Source organism: Drosophila navojoa, chromosome X, assembly GCF_054131105.1.
Source record: "Drosophila navojoa isolate 15081-1374.11 chromosome X, UAZ_NAV_1.0, whole genome shotgun sequence".
Taxonomy (NCBI): domain Eukaryota; kingdom Metazoa; phylum Arthropoda; class Insecta; order Diptera; family Drosophilidae; genus Drosophila; species Drosophila navojoa.
This window is the reverse complement of record NC_142895.1, coordinates 8,109,944-8,130,089: the sequence shown is the minus strand read 5'-3', so window position 1 is coordinate 8,130,089 and position 20,146 is coordinate 8,109,944. Positions and strand designations below refer to the sequence as shown.

Here is a 20,146-nt window from a genome sequence, read left to right as displayed (position 1 = left end):
GTGGGACCGGGAGACGGCTGAGGGAGAGGGGAGGGGAGGAAGGGGAGGTCACATCAAAGCAAGAGATTTAATTAAAAAGTGATAACTTGCTTTATCTGCCTGCACACTTGGCCTGGGCCCAACGAAATTCTATTAACAAAATGTAATCAAAAGCTGGCCAAGAGTGCGAGCCGTCGACGCCAAAAAGTTGGCCAAGACGCGACGCCATTTGGCTGACAAATTATGAAAAATTACCCATACGTAAGTAATTTGCATTTCGAGGGCCAAAAGATTAAAGCGACAGGGAGCAAGAGAAAGAGAGAGAAAGAGAAAGAGAGAGAGAGAGAGAGAGAGAGAGAGAGAGCCTCTTGTACAAGAATTAATGAAAACGCTTAGTCCGAACATTAGATTCAGCAGACGATTATTGCAGCTGCGCATACTTGAGGCATAAAATTGGATGTTAAAATGAAACTCGAGTTCATAGAAGAAATTATAATATAAATACAAAGAAAAATTCAAAGAAACTCTTACACATCTTTTGGTAAAATCTATCCCACTTGGCTTACTTAATTGGACTGTTTTATCAACTCAAGTTGAAATTTACAAAATTTGTTGGTATATATGTATATTCAATCCTAATTCGAATTAGTTCTTACTCTCTTGCATCAATTCAAGTTGAGATATAGAAATTTTAGAATCAATATCATATTATATATACCCAATCCTATTTAGAAATATCTATATTAAATCTATCCAATATTTCGAGCAGCTTTCCAAGCTCATATTCTATGATTACGCATCATATGCTTCCCACCCTATATAGCCCACTTTGGATTCACATAATTATATAGCCAAGTTATCATAAATTTCTATGCTCTACTTACCAGCCGCCTTGGCGCGTGAGTGTAAAGCCGAAGCGTGAGTCACGATCCACGGAAACGCGTATGCCCACAATGCCCAGGCCCTGGGGCGTTATCACCTGGCCGCGCATCACCGAGACGCGACTGCATTTAGAAGTAGATCCAAGAGAATCCGAGTTGATCCAAGTTGATTCGAGTTGATCCGAGTTGAGTTGAGTTGCAATGGAGCAAAAATTGAGGTGGGTTTGCAAAAGAGAAATACATTTTGTTAGTTGTGTGCTTTCAGAATGTGTTTTGTTTACGTTTTACTGTTGATTTGTTTCTTGTTTTGCTTTCAGCTTGTTTCGTTGAAATTATAAGAAAACAAAGTGTAAAAACATCGAGTTGTAACTAGTATGTATTTTAAATATATATATATATTTATTTTGTACGTATGTATATAGATATATATATGTGTATATATGTAAAGAAGTTCACATATACATATATATATATACATGGAGATGTACGAAGAATATCGAGTAATTTAACTTGAACTAATATCGATATAAGATAAGATACAAAAATAATTATTGTTTTTTTTATATTGTTTGATTTTTTTCTTTGTGTGTTTTTTTTTTTTTTTTGTTGCTCTATTTAAGAGTAAACGAAATAAATTGAGAAAATATTCATAAATATTATCATATGCATATGTATGTATATATAAGAGTGAGTGAAATGGATGATGGATGTGAAAAATATGTCCCTAGGTTGTGTTTGTCTGTGTGCCTGTGTGTGTGTGTGTGTGGGTGTGTTGTGTTGTGGAGTATTTAATTTGTTGTGTACACACACGAACACACACACACACACACACAAATGTGTGCCTTGCTTGGATAATTCAATTATTGAAAACAGCTTGGCAAATAAATGTACATAGAATCAATCTATTTTTACAGCCTCAGCCATTGTGTGTGCGTGTGTGCATGTGTGTGTGTGTAACTACAAAATCGAAGGTAAATATTGAAGTATTTAACTTTTATTTTTTGTTGTTGTTGTTGTCATTTTTGAACAGGTGCAAAACGTATTTGGCACGCAGCTTTGGCATGGCTTGGAGACAATTTCAATCTCGAAGCTGTGAATTAGCTTCAAGGACTTTGGGTATATACATATATACTTGTGTATGTAAGTATACATGTGCATACACATGTGAATAGAGCGGCCAATCGATAGATTGCTCCATGAAGCTGCGACCAATTGCAACTACAGATAAAATATACATATACATATTTATGATATGTAAAACGGGTAAAAAGGCGTTTATCGATTGCCGAGCTGAGCGACGACGATTACGGTGCTATCGATAACAGTCAGGGTTGATGGCATTTATCAAGGAACTGATACAAGAAAAAGGAAAACGAAATCAGCTTTCAATATCCAATCGATATACTGCATGTTATCGATAATAAATACAATGCAAAAAGTAGTCAAGTAAACTTACTTATTGCTGACCATTTATATCGATAACAAGTGTAGCGACTGAAACTATTGAAAACGATAGCTTGTTATTGACTGTTATCGATTGTCTTTAAATACGCCACAACGCTCGGCAATCGATAGCCACGAAATGCTGGGAATGTAGTCAAAACGCATGCAAAATAGAACAACTATGAGTAAAGAGTAGGAAAATACAAAAAAATACTTAAGAATTTAAGTATGATAAGATTATGCATAGAAATTGATTTTGTTGTTGTTGTTGTTTGGTTGTTTGCTTAACGATCGTGAGCAACTCTATCGCAAATGTTTATACTATATGAATAAAAGTTGTTCAATTGCGAGCATTTCGATTAACGCAAATGTATATCTAATAAGTTTTATATTTATATATATGTAAAGAAATATATATGGCATAAGAGAAAGGCATAAAACAAAAGAACCAGAAATCGAACCGAAAATATATACATAATTATTTAGGTTATCCATTGAATATGTGATATTTTCCACAGCTGTAAGGCAAAACTTATTGAATATCGATTGCTATGGTGCATATTATCGATAGATACCGATAAAGTTACTAAGCTGAGTGGAGAAGAAGATAGGGAGAAGCAGAGGGAGAGAGAGAGAGGGTTGAGATTGGCTAGCTCAACTGTTGCTCTCACTTTCCATAGGCAAAAGTCATTGAATATCGATTGCTGTGGTGCATATTATCGATCTATGCCGATAAAGTTACTATGATGAGAAGAGAAGGAGAGAGGGAGAGGGAGAGATAGAGAGTTATGAGTGGCTAGCTCAACAGTTGCTCTCAGCTTCCATAGGCAAAAGTCATTGAATATCGATTGCTGTGGTGCATATTATCGTTAGATACCGATATAGTTACTAAGCTGAGCAGAGAAGGGGAGAGCCAGAGTGGCTAGCTCAACATTTGCTCTATAGTTTCTATAGTTGTTCTCAATTGGTAAGGGTAGCTCCTGAACTTCTCAGCAGAGTTTCCCCAGTGGAAGCCAACAAATTGGCATCGATTGTGCATAGAGCGTCACCTGTGACCTATGGGAAGCCAGGCCTAAGCACGAGCAGGCAGCTCAAAATAGATGGAAATGAATAAGCGAGGCAATAATAAGAACTGGAATTCCATTTAATGAGCTGTTACCTGGCAATTGTGCTGCCCATGACAACCCTAACGGCATCCCATCGAACCCGAACCGAACGAACCGATATCCGGCTGGCAGCTCAGCCAATTTGCTTGAAAAAATATGCTGACTGCCTGGACGCAAAGTTTTTGCCAACTTTTCTACAGTTTTTTTTTTTTGCTTCTGTTGTTGCTGTTGTTGGGGGCGAGGCAGGGGCTGGCGGGGTTGGATGCACGGGCGGGGGTTGTTTTCAACTTGGCAAAGAAACCTTGAAACAAAATGCCGCAGTGTGGCGGCCAAGGAGACTTTTCAAATGGCGCAATTGTTTGCACTAATTATTGCTGGACTGGGAGCAGTCCTCGTGTCGTCGTCGTCGTCGTCGAAGGGGGAGGGGGGCGCGGCAGGGGCAAGGCATGGCAAGGCATGGGTAGTGGCTGCAGTTAGCTGTCGCTGCGCCGCTTCACAAACTTTTGCCAGAGCAAAGTTGGCAAAACATTTTCAAGTTTTCAAGTGTTGCAATTTCTTGGCCAACCTCTGCACCACGCACCACAGCAGCACCACAGCAGCAGCAGCACCGCACAACCGCTCAGCGCACATAAACACATTATGTACAATATTTGGGTCAGATATGCGTGTGTGAGTGTATGTGTGTGTGTGCTGCAATGCTTGCCAAGTTGAATTTTTATTGAGTGGTGCAGCACCACTTGGCTGGCGGTGCGGTGCTGCACTACTTCAGCGACGTCTAATTGCAATTGACCAAATGCCCAGGCAACTGCAGCAAGTTAAGGTCTACATGTTGTTATTGTATCTCTGTCTCTCACTACCACACCCACTCTATCTCTCTCCCTCTCCCTCTCCCTCTCTGTCTCTGTCTCATCTCGTTCATTTTTGCTGCTTCAATTCGATTCAATGAAGCACAATTTTATTTGAAATCAAACCGTAAAGCAAACTGCATGTGTGCGAGTATGTGTGTGTGTGTATGTGTGTGTGTGTGTGTGTGTGTGTGTGTGTGTGTGTGTGTGTGTGTGTGTGTGTATTCCAATTCATTGAAGTGCTGAGTGCCATTGATTTTTATTTCGCATTTGATTCGTTTCGTTTCATTTATTATTTATTTGATTTATTTTTACGGCGCGGCTCAGCAGACGCGAGCGCGCTTCTGCCAAAAGCTGCACACGCTGCCACGCCCACACGACTGCCATGGCAAGGGCGTGGCTTAAGCAACCTTATTATGTTGCCCTTTGCCTTTGCCTGCTGCTAGTAAATTACTCATACGCCACGTCTGCCCCATGCAGTTGGCTATAGTTGGACTTTGATTTTATGACAAGTGCGTAGAGGGAGCGAGAGCGAGAGAGAGAGAGAGAGAGAGGGAGAGAGAGAGAGAGAGAGAGAGAGAGGGAGAAGGACTTAAGGAGTTCGTCTGCTGAGGCAGGCAGATAAAGAGAGAGACAGAGAGAATTTCTTAACAAATATAAATCAGACATTTTTCTACAAGTGAAAAAAAATCTTTTATATATATCCAGATGTACTTTCTATTGATTTTTATGAGAATGCCTTTATCTCTAAATTCTTTATCTTAAATAATAACAAATATATCGATTGATCAATCCTTAACCATCGTCCCCGCTTTTCCAATAAATATATCAATGGTATAGCTAATATTTCCACAATTTATCATACATATATACATATATCTCATTTATATATAGCTCGGCTTTTGGCTCGAGCAGGCATTGATGAAGCGCAGAGCATCAGGCTAAGACCTCTTGAAATATCTTTCAGACTGAAGCTGCCTTGGCAGATAAAAGACAGACATACACACACACACACACACACACACACACAGCCACCCACACACACACACACACACACACAAACAAAATGAGCTTTTGTACTTTGCGCACTGCTTTCGCTTTAAGCTTCCATTGTTCTTTTACCTTTGGGACAGGGCGCACGGCAATCGTGGAGAGCAATTCAATCAGCTTGCGAGCTGCTCAATGAGCGGCACTCGTAGCTATGACGTCATAAACGCATTTGGTGCAAGTAGTTGGGAATGAAGAAGCAGCAGGAGCAGCAGGAGCAGCAACAACAGTAACAGCATCAGTTGAAGCTCAAACGTAATCTCGATGGATCAGCGCGTAGCGAATGCCGTCCATTGATTGCCATTGGCCTTGGTGGCGCCACCTAGCGGAGGCAGGAGGCAGGAGGCAGAAGGCAGCTAGAGCAGCGAACAATGAAGTGAAAGCAATGCCACAAAAATTTCTAATCTCCTCCGAGGTCGGAGCAGAGCAGTCGGCCGCACTTCGCCCGCACTCGGACTAATCGCCGTTGCAGCGAATGAGCAATAAACCAGTCAAGAGGTGGGTTGGCGGTTGGCATTGTCGCCACAGCCACCTTTTGTGTCAAAAGTGCACTTCCATTATTAGCGCATTGTGTGGCCGAACCGGGGGAGGTTGGGAGGTTGGCGCCTCGCAAAATATGAGAAGCTCGCATAAAAGGAAGTGCATTTAATTTCTTTTCTTTGCCAACTTTCGCTCCGAGCTGGGACGACGACCACGACTGGGACTGTGGGCTGTGGGGTGTGGCAGGCGCTGAGGTGGAGCTGCTGCAGGCGCGGCCATTCATAAAGCGCCAGGCAGGCGAAGAGGCAAAGGCTCGAGACTCCGCCGTCTGCCTGCCACAACAGCCAGCGCCTTCGCTGCGTTGTTTTTACTCATGCCCTACACCTGATGAAAAGTGGGGTATATGGGCTCTGTTATGGCAAGCATGAGGTAGAGCAAGCCACGTAGAGTTCATGCAGATTGAGATTGAGATGGAGTTGAGCTGGAATTTGTATAAATTCAACAGCAGCTGGCTGTAGCTGGCATTAGGGTGGACCTGTTTCAAGTGATCAGTCGTGCAGACTTTCTGGTAGGAAAAACAGGGCATCAGGCAGTCGGATTCTCTGCTGAAAATTCTGATACACAAAGTGGCAGCTGCAGCATCAACGTCTCATCATAAAAATTGAGCACGACTTAGTTGACTTTTGCATGGCCTGCACCTCAGACACAGCCAGCACCATACAACCACCCAACCACCCACACCCACCCACACACATAGCCACAACAAACAAGTAAGAAGAAGCAAATATAAGTAGGGGTATATAATTTTAATTTGGCTTTATTTTCAGAACGCTGCGATGAGCAGCTGAAAGATGCAGCCAGAGCACTACCAGCACCCTCCTCGTCTGCTCTCCTCGCCGAGGCTCCGCTTCTTTGGCTACACTAGAAAACAAAGGCGAGCTGCAGGCCATAAGCGGGCTGTGGTGCGGTGCGGGTGGCTTACGCTTTATGTTCATTTAGCCTGAAACAGTTTTTGAAACATTTTTCAACGGAGAAAACGGTGCGCCACACTTTTCTTTTACGCTTTTGTAACCACGATAAATGTGCTTTATGTAGCGAATGCAACGCTCCACGTCGAGTCTTTACGGCCGACAGCATGTGGGCGAAGGGGTGGGCGTGTGCGGGCGTATATAGGTGTAAAAGGGCAGCAGCTACTCGCTGCATATAGCTGGCGTTTGGGCTTGAGACCTGCCACGCCCCGCCACGCCTTGCGCCTGATGAAATGCTTCCTGCACTTTCGCCCATTTTTGCATTTTTTTTTTATTTTTTCTGTCTTTTTCATAAAAAGCAACGAGCCAAATAAAAAAAAACTGATATGAAAAGAAAAAATGCTAAAAAAAAGAGAGAGCGAGAGAAATGTGTATGAAAATATTAAAGAGCAGGAGACCGAAAAAAAGGAAGGACAGACTCTTCCAGCCAAGGCACAGTGGCACAAGTAAAGTTTTTTATGGGTAGAAACTTCAAGTGATATGCAGCAATATGGCCACATCAATCTTTTATGATTTATTGTGCTCATTGAAACTGAAAGCATGGTGAACCAGTTCATGTGAACAAGCCATTTGGCGTACCAGTATTCATCTAGTGAACTAGTGCATAATAATTCTTCACATGCATATGAATGGTTCTAATGAACTGATGCTCATATGACTAAACTAGTTCATATGACATGTTGTTGGTGAACCACTTGAACTATTCATATGAATATGCAGTTGAGCACTTATTGAATGTGAACTAATTTATATGAACTCGTCTGACATCGTGTGAGTGAACCAGTTCATATGACATGTCATTAGTCAAAACACATTTGTGTAGTGAACCAGTGTTCGTATGACATGCTTTTTAGTGAACTGTTCATATAATGAACTAGTTCCAAAATGTATTCAACATTCCATTCGCAAGCAATACAAGTGGACGACTTCAGCTCATTTGCATATTAGATAATATGAACTAGCTCCAATCTAGCCGGACTGAACTTCCATATATCAAGTCAAGAACTATTAATTTTCATGCACCGCTCACAGTTGAAAATTAAAGACTCGGCTTCGGTTATTTACATAGCTCACATAGTTGACAAAGAGTAGTTGCGCAAGGGAAGCCGCATTGTTCGTGGAAATATTCAAATATTAATGTATCGATAGCCCTGAGTGAGCCAGGGAAATGTTTCGTTGGTAAATGCATTCAACTGACTTCGCAGTCGATAAGGCGGCGGCGACGTCCGTGTGTCGCCCATTGATGGCGAATAAAGTCATTTCCCCCGGGGCCAGAGACTGTGATTCTTTTGGCCCATTGTGCGAGTACGATGGGGTATATTAAAGAAAAAAAAAACCACACATAATAAATAAATAGCAGCTGGGATTGAGAGGTGCGAGAGGCGAGAGGCGACACGGCTATGGCTAAAGCTAAAGCTAAAGCTAAAGCTGGAGCTGAAGCTGAAGCTGTAGCTGGTGCTTCATGTACTTCCTATAGAAAAGTTTAAATAGAATTTTTAAGTTTGCCATTTACCAACACTCACACACACACATACACAGCGATGCATTCACACACACACACACACACACACCTATCGTCCGATAGGAGAGCAGAGAAAAAGCTTTAGTAGCGTGTAATTTGCACTTTGTAAATTTGCATAAAAGCTGCACACAGACAGAAAGCGAGTCGGTGGAGGGCAAGGGGTCTGGAGGAGGCTCTACATCCTAACGATGGGACTGGGGAGTAAAACATTTAGATTGGAGGAGACTGGCATAAGTCCAAGATACGAGACGAGATATGTAAATGCCACACCATGTGTCGTCACTTTAGCCAAGCACTAAGTAAGCAGCGGGTTGGGGCTAGCCGGGCGGGTTTTGGACTGGCAGACCCTATATTATGCTTAAAATCCCGTCCAGCCAGTGCCAGTGCCAGTGCCGGCGCACAGATTAGGAGGCAAGCAGCAGCAGCTACCTGGCCCAGCCACAATTTCATGCTGTCCAATTTGATGCACACAAAACAAATTTCGGATGCGAGCGGAGATGTTGCGACAGCTTCACAATTGCCAACAAAGATGCCATTTTGTTTGCCAATAAGAAGATTACACATGTTATAAAGCGTTTCGATTGGAAAGCAGCGAGACGAGCGAGAAGTGTGAAATGCAAAGCTCACAAGCTGCAGCTTACTGCAAGTGCTGGATGCGAGGCTGTGCGACTGTGGGGATGCGGGCGCAGGAGATAAGCAATGCGACAGGATTTTCAATGATCAATGCCAGATGAAATCAGAAAACCGCTGGAATGGAAATAAGCTTGAGCGAGAGAAAACAGCTAGAGAAAGCTAGAGAAGAAGGGCTTGGGCATGTGTGAAGGCTATGCAAAGGAACTGTAGCAATAAGTCAAATAATGCAGGAGAGAAAGAGAGAGAGAGATGAGAGAGGAGAGAAAAGCTGTAACTCTCATTTACTCCCTTTTCATCTATCTGTAGCTCTAACTCTTTGCTCTAGTTTAGCATTTTCTATAGTAGAAATAGATAAAAAATATTGTAGAATTAGGCGCAGAAAGTCGTTCTGAAGCAAGAGAGCGACAACTGAGAGAGTCCTTCGATATTACTTGAGCAAGCGGTTTTGACCTTAATCAAAAGCTTAACTAAAGCAGGACTGTGAGCTCGAAAACAAGCTTATGGAGAGGAGACCTCATTGGCAAACCAGAACTTTTCCTATCAACTTTTTCTTCAAAGTCTAATCCTGACCCCCAGAAACTGAGTCTAGAAAGCTCATATGAGCTTGACGAGTTAAAAGTCTGAGAGAAAAACTTGTATACCCTTGTAAAATAAATTTAGATCTGATCTGAATAGGGTTTTAACAGTTGGGATATCTGCAAAAAATAGAGCTTTAATAGTTTAGATTCGCATTTCACACCGAAAACTGCACTTTATTCTCGTATCACTTGCTAACAGTGAGTTCATATATTTGATTTCTATTCGAAGCCTAAACTGATATACACATGATACAAACTGATACATGCATTCGCAGGGAAAGCTCTCTACTCTCCTTGGCTTTTGCTAAAGCTCTTGCATTTCAGTTCTAAGACCAGTCAATCTTTTTTTAGAGAGATTTGAGCTCCAAACATTTTTTCCAGATCTGATCGTGAATTCTGCTAAAAGCTTTTCCATTTCATTGCCAATTCACAGCTCTCTCCCTCTCTTTCCCTCTCTCTCTCTCTCTCTCTCCGTCTCTCTCTCCCTTGCAATATGTTATGACATTGGCAATCTGAGCTTAGTTTTACGCTAGCTGAACTGATTCCCATCAGCTGTGACCGCAGCACAGCTGCAGGGCGAAACAATGGCTCACAACAGTCTATATATATTTAATGCCAGCATGAAGTCCTTACACACTCCATTTCCCCAACCTGCCACGCTCCGTCATCCACAATGCCAAACAGTTACTCTACAATAGCCTGACAATGGCCTGCATTTTCGTCTATTTTCTTTTATTCTAACTTTTCTAGCTTTTTTTTTTTTGCTATTATTTTGTCGGGTTTTTGCGCAGTTTGCACTTCACTTAAATGCGACGCGCAACCGCCAAAGGAATACAAAATATACAAAAACAGCAACAACAACACCAGCAAGAGCGCCGTTAAAATGCCAACTAAAACGTATTGTTCTGGCCACATGGAGCGATCCATTCCCATAGTTAACCCAACTAGCCCCACCTTGAGCCAAAGCAACAACTGCAAAAAGAATGGCATTTAAAATTTTTGCTGATGTCGAATTAGCGCCTGTTACGTGGCTTGCTATGTCTATGTGTGTGTGTGTGTGTGTGTGTGTGTATTTTCTATAGGGCTTTTACATTTTGGTCATAAGCCTTGCACACATAAATATATCTAAGCTCACATGAAAGTAATTACTTTCAGCTGCTGTTGCTATCGAAAAATATTAAATTATATTGAGTGCACACACACACAGAGACACAATACACACATGCACACACTGTAGCCAAACAGCAACTGGGTATAGTTCTCGCCTGCTGGCAGCGCCGCTCCCTGGCTGCTTTAGCTCCTTTAGCCGTAACCCTTTTCCTGCTGCACTCTACTCCTCCACGCTGCAGCACGCCCCGCGCCTCCTGCCCCATGCCTGGCCAATGTATTTCCTTTTTGGCCCGTCGACATTTTTTCGCTGACTGCTTTTCGGCTCTGCTTCTTTTTTTTTCGCCTTTTTACTGCTGCGACTGCAACACACAAAATTCCGCGAATTTCACTTTGGCTTTGCCTTCCATTTCTTTGGGATACTCTAGGCGCGAGGCCACACTGACTGAGAATTGCATAGAAGGGCGTGCTGGCCTGCCACTGATATACATATGTATGTATTTAGTTAATTTGTGTACTATTTCCCCTTTTCTTTTGCAAGGCCTTCGCTACAGATCCAGCTGATCGCAGTTCTGTTTGAACTCAACTGCAGACAGAGATCTATATATGATATATAAGGTCTCTATATATTCTATATACTGCATTATATGCCCATTTTCTTAGGCCTGCAGGCAACTATCACAGACTTAATGTGAGATCTTAACTTTCGCATGGGATCAAGCTTCAGCTAGGGTATCTATAAGTCGGCTTTTGCAGCTGGTTAGTTTCTCATTCAGTTTATCGCTATTTTTTGCCGCTCTCTCTGTCTCTTTCGCTCTTCCTCAGTCTCTTTCATTTTTACCATTTCTATTGGGCGCCAATGTGTCCCGCTGTGCCCCTGGCCTAGCCGGCGGCTGGCTATTTAAGGCCCGGAGCTCGCTCGCTCGCCCTAACCTCAACTTTTGAGTTTTTACAGGCAACTGTCTGCAGACTGTCTCTGTCTGTGTATATGTGGTTGTGTGTGTGTGTGTGTGTGTGTAAGTTATACGGGTATTAATTTTGGTTTATGTGCAACTTGTACGCTGTAATTTTTGTGCTTTTTTCTTCACACTGGCAACGGCGATTCCTGACATTAACAACAGCAAAGAGCAAGACGAGCGACAGAGACAGAGGGAGAGCAAGTGAGAGAGAGAGAGAGAGAGAGAGCGGGAGAAGGTGTAGCAGAGAGGAAATTTGCAGGGAATGTGGCCACATTGATAACAACAATGGAAACGCGACAACGACTATGAAAACATTCGGAATGGCAAGTTTTTAATTTATTTGCAATACGTGCAACCGAATACATCTATATATGTATGTATATATGGATGCATACATATGCATGAGGAGAGAGAGAGAGAGAGAGAGAGAGAGCGAGGGAGACCAAAGTGTATTGAAGGACTACGTTAATTTGAATGAACTAAGCTCGTAAGGGAACGTAGTGGTAATCAACCAAAGAGTTGGCGCTGTACGAAAGGAGATGATAGGATTGAAACGGATCGAAATGGGGGGAAGGAATGAGAGAGAGAATGAGGAAGAGAGAGATATAAGGGAAGGTGCGAGCGAGTAAAAATGTATGCTCTAGAGGAACACTTGGGTATAAAGTGAGCAAGAATGGGAACGATAAAGACTACGAGAGAGAGAGAGAGATAAAGGTGGAGTGACAAAGAAATTGAGAGACCAAGAGACTGTAAGAAAGAAAGCAAGAGAGAAAGGGAGAAGGCAAAGAAGAGTACGAATAATATAAGGACATCGAAGGTATGAGAAAAAAGAATCGGTGTGGAAAGAGCGAGAGAGCAGAAGAGAGCTAGAGAGAACAAGAAATATAGATAGTGAGAGATTAGGCTAATGTAAGCTAGAAAGAGAAAGAGAGATAGCATGAGCAGGCTAGAATCGGAAGGAGAAAGAGCAGCAGAGCGAAATAAAAGATACAGAGAATATGAGAAGAAAGTGTTTCTTCCCTCTTTCTACAATTCTTTTCCTTCTTCTCTTCCTTTTTATATATATATATAGTGCAGAACAAATGAAAGAGAGACAGAGAAATACTGTCAAAGACTAACTCAAATCTTCCCTCATCATTGTGCCTCTTTCCATTCCCGTTGATCTCACTCGTATCATTCATATATTATCAATCCACTAACTCGCTCCTATTCTACCTTGTCTTACGACCAATTACATATTTTTCAAATACTCTCTCACTCTTCTGTCATTCCTGCTGCCACAACTGTATGTATAAATATATCTGTACATCTACATACACATATACACAGTATTCAATGGCTCTCATCTTGCTATTCAAGGTTTTTAGCGAATTTCAAGCAGTTCTTAAGCTCTCAAGAGTTTATCTGTGAAGTTGAAGCTTATTCAGAGCACGAAAAACCGTTGTCAGAAGTCTGCTGTTGACTGCATTTTCTCGTTGGCTTTCTTTGCGCTCAGCCGCAGCAACTGTCATCATTTTGGCCTCAGGGTCTGGCCACTTGCTGATGATGAGACGGACGCCGGTTAATCAGTTTAAGTCTAAGACAAAGGACAGGCGACAGGGGACAGGGGACAGGGGACAAGCTTAGTGCTGCAAATCCCGACTGCCAAGGACACGGCCCGCGAGATTGCAAGAGCGAGAGCGAGAGCGAAACGAGAGGAGGGCGGAGAGAGGGCGTGCAACAGTAGACAAATATGAGAATCAGAGAAAGACTTACATTAGCTGGTTGGCAAAAACCACTTAGCGGGTAAACTAACCACACCTAATGCAAAACGGGTGCCACAGGGAATCTGTCTCTCTGTGTGTGTGTGTGTCTGTAGAGTGAGAGAGACGGTGCTGTAGTAGTCGCAAGGAAATGGGGCGCCGTTTGCCAGCACTGGAGAGTTGCTGCTGCCGGCGCTTCCTTATGGCTTTCTTCAGCAACTTTCAACAGCAAATCCAACAAAGGGCCAAGGCAGACGCCACATTCATGACAGTCACCCACTTCCTATCCCCCTCCCTCTCTCTCTCTCTCTCTCTCTCTCTCTCCTTCTCTCACTCTGCCTCTGTGTGCTGCCCCATTCGTTGTCAGGAAGAAGCAGAAGTTGAAGTCAACCCAAAATGGAAGCCAAAACAGGAAGTAATCTATAGTCGCCCCGCCATTGTTTATTGTTTAATTTTTAGTCAGCTTTATTTGTTGTTGTTGCTGTTGATGCTCTCCTTGTTGTTGTTATTGTTGTATGGCACTCCGCCTCTGCCTGTGCTCACTTTGTTTTTTTTTTGCGCGTCTGCTGCTTTGCCTGCTGCTTCGTTGTATTATTTTCTATTGTTAACAATTTTTGCATTTGCCCCGTTGCAAGTAGCAAAAACTTTTCAATGTGCCGCCATGGCCATTGTTCGCTGATACTCAGCCCCACCCAGCTGCGAGCCCCCTCCTCGTTTTGTTTCTCTCTCTCTCTCTCTCTATTTTTTTGTATTTGAGCAAAAGCGCTGGCACTTGAGCAGCATAAAGGCAACGAGGTAAAAAGGCAGACAAAAGCCAAAAACCCGCGCACCAAAGACGTTGACAAGGCGACACTCGTGGGGCATCCAGCCCGGCCCCAATCCCAATCCCAGCACCAGCAACAGCACCAGCTCCATTCCCTCGCTGCTGCCTGTTGGCCCAGTCACAGCTCTAGCCAAGACAGAGCAGCCCGTATCGCATTTGCTTGGCTTTCCTTTTATCATCGGAGCAACAGCAACAGCAACAGCAACAACAACAACAACAATCGCAATAACAATGTCACCCAGTTTCCATGGCATTCACCACGTCTGACACTCCAAATACTCCTCGGACTACCTTATAATTGCGTTGCGGTGTCTGCTGCTGTTCGGTCGAGTTATGCAGGGTCGCTGATGCTGGAGCAGGAGCTGACAGCCAGTAGTTAGCAGGAGTCGCCAGCGATTATGGTTATATGCTGTCAGAAGACAGCGGCCCAAGCCCAACCCCAACCCCAAACCCAACCCCAAGCCCAACTTGAGCGCTAAAGATAGATAAGTATATATGTATGTATGTATATAAAGAGATATAAGCACTACAAAGGGACTTCAAGCACCTCCCCCACACAGGGGTCACATTAGCTTGTGCTGTAATAAATAAATATGGCATCAGAGCTTATGCTAAAAACTAATATAGTATGCATATTAGTCGAGGCTTAGTATGCTTAAATAGTAACAGTAATCCGAGCAGAGGCATATTTTATTTGGATTTCTATTAATAGTGAGTGTTACAATATAATTCAGATTGATGGATATGATATATTAATAGTTGCTTCTCTAGATATATATCCTATCAAAATATTGTTGATTTTCTTTTATTTATTGGTAAAATTCATCTGAAGATCTAACTGATGGTGAAGATGCTTCTCTGAAATCTCAGACTCAATAATTCGATATCTAGTATAGAGCTCTTTCTGAGAATTTTCTGATGATATTACTCAAATCCAATTAGAAATATGGACACGTTTACGAAGTAAACTAGAATAAGATTCCATTGAGATTACCCGTACATAAATTACTAAGTGAAAGAAAAGAATCTAAACAAATTGAAATCATGAACTAGAATAGAGATTAGTCATAGATTGGGATTACTAGTGCAACGTTTAGTTGTACTTATGTATTCACTATATTCACTCCATATATGTATAACCTATCCCTATACACATTTATCGTATCATTTCCACTTACGATTAGCAAACTTAGTAAACATCATATGCAACTGCTGGGATATTTCAGACTTCGGCTGTGCCGAACCGTGGCAAGAGTAGTTATCTAATTAAATTTTGCCTTCTCTTGTTGTTTCTTTCTTTTAGCTAATTAGCTAATTACTTAACTCAATTAGTGAGTAATTTATAATCGAGCAGAAAGCCTTTTTTTTGACCTATTTTCGAACCCATTTCAGACAATCAATTACCTTAAAGCCGTGGAAAATATCACATTTTTATACGTAATTAAACCGAAATGCATAAAAACATATTAAATAAAAAATGTTTTTATATATTTAATTAGAGAAATTTGAGTGAACAGAAGAGAGAGAAAAGGAAAGAAATAAAATATAGTTCGTGGACAAAAATTGCATTCTGAATTGTTGTAAAAAAAATGTTCTTGATCTAGTTTTTTCTTTTTCATTATTTTTTGTATTTTTTCTTCTTGTTTTTTTTGTTAAACATCCTTTTGGGATGTGCTTTAATTGAGCGTTATCTGTATATGGATAGGTGAATGTGTGTGAGTGTGAGTGTATGTGTGTGTGTGTGTGTGTAGGTGTTTGTGTGTGATGTTTTGTTTGCTGTATTTGGAAAACATATAAACAAATGGCTTAGACGCAGACAAATAGGACACTTGGGATAACGTTGGGAAGGAGATTTTGGGGTTTTTTTTTGTTTTGTTTTGATATATTTTATTTCATTTGATTTTTTTTTTCTTTTTTTGGGAACATATAAGGATATATATAGTATTTCTTTTAAATTTCATTTGCTTTATATTATAATTGATTTTTGGTTTTGTTCTTCAGTTCAGTTACATGTAGAGATAAAGCTATATATATATTCAAGTAGCTGCTTTTGATACTGAAGACCTATTTATTTGTTGTAATTATTGTTGTAGTTGTAATTGTTGTTGTTGCAAGTCGCGACTTGCTAACTAATTTCAGTTTGATATAATACTTTCATTATATTTGATGTGAAAAATGATAATATTTTTAAAAGCGACAAACAAAACATGTTTCGTTACTCTCTCTAAATATAGTAGGAACAAAATACATTATATATATATTAGATGAGTTTTTTTTTTTTTATATATATAAATATATTTTTTTTGAAAATATTCGAGTAAAAAGCTTTGATCAAAACCGAAAAAAACACATAAATGAGAGAAGAAGAAAAGAAGAAGATCAATATAGAGCGTGGTATATAGAGTGGTTGAAGTGATTCGGACTGGATGGATTAGCGCAAGAGTTGAGACAAACAAAAAACGAAACGAAATGAGAAATTTGATGAGTCGAAAACCAAATGAAGAACCAAACTGGTAAAACAATTGGATTTGGTGGAATGACAAAGAAATTTGCTTAGTTTAATGGTGAACTTTTTTGTTGTTGTGGTAACGAGTGACACGAGAAAGAGAGAGAGAGAGAGAGAGAGAGAGAGAGAGATAGTGAGAGTGGTAGAGAGAGACAGAGCTTGAGAGAGATGGAAAGAAAGTTGGAGAGTATTTTGGTGTTGCGAGCGAGTGACTGATTCGTAAAACATAAATTCAACAAATACACGATCGTATGTATGCTCATGCCAAAAAAATCGATAACAAAATAATCGAAACAATAATCGAATGACATTTCTTGTGAGGTATCTGTGGAATCTGTTGTAGCTGTTGTTGTTGTTGTTCTTGTTTTGTTGTTTGTGGCTGTTAGTATGCGTGTTAATAGTTGTTAATCGTAAAATGAGCGAGCGAGCGAAAGAGAGAGAGAGAGAGAGAGGGTGTTGTGAAAGAGGGCGCGGGGGTCTGGGCTGGGCTGGGGGGCGGTGGGCGTAACAAAAGTGAATAACCAACTAAATACACATAGACACGTACACATAACACATACAAATACAAATTCGAATACAAATACAAATACAAATACAAATACAATACAAATACAAATACAAATACAAATATATAGTTGGATTATATCCATAATATAAATTTTCTCTTGCAGTTGCGTTTTTTTTTTTTTTTTTTAATTTTTTTTACTTTTTGTTTATGGCCCTGTATAAATATAAATAAAAAATATATATGAAAATATGCCTTTTAATGGAATTCCTTTGACAAGGGAAAAATGCGTGAGAGCAATAAAAAAAATGTATATATATGTATATGTATTAAAAAATATACATATAGTATTTCTGATATGTTTTCCCTGTATTTTGGCTTTAATTACATTTCGCTGGCATATTTAATTTGGAGCTTGGGATTTTATTTATTTACATCGATGAATTGTAAACTTTTGGGGCACTTTGAACGGTTTAATTGATAATAATCAAGTGAGAAATGAGAGAGTATTAACGAACAACAAATTTCAGGTATGTGTATGCATTGGACTGAGAACAGTTGGATGTGGAACGGAGCGTCTCGAGTTATAAGCTACAGCAGAAAATACTACAGAAATTCAATGTGATAATATAGGAAAATACTGTAATAGTATTTCAAAGAATTTCCTATAATTTGCAGTATATTTTCTGCTGTAACTTTTAACGAAAGTAAAAAAAATGTTTGTTTTCTTTTCTATTAATAATGAAGTATATAATAATGAATATTGAGCGAGATCTTTTTATTGGATACGAAAAAAAAGAGTCGAAAAAAATTAGATTGAATATGTTATGAAAGAAACTTTTGTATATTGGAAAGTTTTTGAGATGCATGATGCTTATGTGGAGTAAGAAAACTGAAAAACTCGATGCAGTTAGATGACTTTGAATGTACTGAACTGAAAATGGAAAATCAAACCAAAAATTGTTGGCGTCTACGAGGCTCAGGCCAAATGAAATGACAAAAAGTATTTTTTAATTTTTGGTATTTTCTTACGCCTGTATGTCCTTGCAAGTTTAAAATTTTTTGTTTTTTTTTTTTTTTGTATTTTTTTTTCGACTTACCAAGGTGTGAACGAGCTCCAGAAGAGACTACAAGTTCACGAGGTTGAAACGTAGTATTTTTTTTTTTCAATTAATTTTTTGTTTTTTAGTTAGGTTGATTGCAAGGCAAATGCAACAAGTTTTTTGTGTTGAAATTTGATTGATTTGGATTTTTTTGTTTTGTTTTAGCACACAACATGAAGGTATCGAGCCACAGCAACAGAGTAGGACAGTACACAATTAATTGACAGGACAATAAAAAAGAAATTAAAAGACAAGAATGCTTTTCGTTAACGAATTGAATCATAGTTGAGATATTTTTCTTTTTGTTTTTTTTTTTAATATATACTCTTTTTTTTTTGGTATCGCTTGGCGATATATGTGTATGAGGCATACCTAGATGACTTTAGCTTAGCTTGAAACTAAAGCAATTGTTTAATTGAAATGAAAAATACATTAAACGTTACACGTTAAAAATAAAAGCAAAAAACACATTTGACGAAACACACTTAATTTTTTTGGTATTTAACATCTGGTTTTTTTCTAGACTTCAGATAGCGTTTGGGCATCTTTGGACTTCTTTTTGTGGGGGTCGGGGGGTTTCGATTGTTTGATTGCAGCGATATACGTTTCGATATTCATTTTTAGTAGTATATGGTTAGTTGGTTAAATGTTGAACTTAGGATATCGTATGTTAATATTACTTACAAATCATAAGGAATACTCTCAAGAAAACCAACAAAATCAATTCGCTTTAGACACACACAGTTACGAGAAATGAGAGATACTTCTTAATCGAAAATGAAAAATCGAAAAATAATCGATACACACACAGTCAAAATGGATTTAGTTTATATATATATATATGAATATACATATATAATAAATTTCCATCTGATTGTCAATTTTTCGTTAGTTTTCTTCTTCTGTTGTCTTTTGACTCACAATCACAATATCGTAAAAACGAAAAAACAACAACAAAAAAGTACACTTTCGACTATTTGACCGTGGTTAATTGTTTGGTTCTCGCATTTCGCATACACTTATCGAATATAGTTCCAGAAATATCAACAAAACCAAAAACCAAATCAAACTGTATTGGAAACAAAGAGCAAAGAAATACGATACGAACCGAACCCAAGCAAATCAAACATAAATTCTCACTCACATCTGGGCGAGCAGAAGTTCGCTCAACTCTTAATAAACGAACGAAACAAAAGAACTACTAGTTCATGATGAGGCGAAACCTCTGGCGAACCAAGTGCAAATGAGATCCAAAGAAAGAACTCAATGTAAACTGGTAAATATACAGTGTATATATATAGTATATACATATAAACTATATATATAAGTAATATTTTATGACCAAGTTTATTTCAGCTCTCTCTCTATATTGGTTAAAACACCTAAATATATCCTGGGAAACCAAATACCTATATGTATGTACATAGATATGTATTCTTATGTAGTATATATATATGGCAAGATATCATTGTACTCATTATATTTTTTATTATCATTATTCTTGCACTGTTTATCACGAACGTTTGTATTTTTAGTATTTCATTGTCATCATATATAGTTTTTTTTTTTTGGGGTTAGACAAACACAAGGAGGTAGAACACTAGACAACACACATACTCAATGAAGTGCTATCATTATTTTCGCTTTGGATTTCTTGAAAAACAGTTTTCATATTTTTTTTGTTTTTTTTTTTTTTTGGATGGACTATTCATATTATAATAGACAAACGTAGTTTCGTAAAATCAAGGAGAAAGTAAAACAAATTGTAAACTTATAAGCTGTTTAAAGAAATACTAAATTTAAAAATTACAGAAATTTTTTTGTCCTTTTGCTCTTTTGAAGCTTTGCTTTTTTTTAAG

The 20,146-nt window shown here is 39.5% G+C and overlaps 1 protein-coding gene across 5 annotated transcripts in view; it reads right to left on the bottom strand.

Annotated features, from left to right (window-relative positions):
• The window catches only part of Ten-a (Teneurin-a transmembrane protein), a 212,728-nt gene that overhangs the window by 28,360 nt on the left and 164,222 nt on the right, over positions 1–20,146 (bottom strand). For 3 of the 5 annotated variants that reach the window (XM_089263254.1, XM_089263255.1, XM_089263257.1), the window contains 2 exons: positions 18,285–18,311; positions 864–983 (listed from right to left, as the gene is read on the bottom strand). In XM_089263254.1, the coding sequence (XP_089119380.1) occupies positions 864–983; positions 18,285–18,311 (147 nt within the window). The remainder of the gene's footprint in view (positions 1–863; positions 984–18,284; positions 18,312–20,146) is intronic. The other 2 variants (XM_089263256.1, XM_089263258.1) reach the window with 1 other exon arrangement.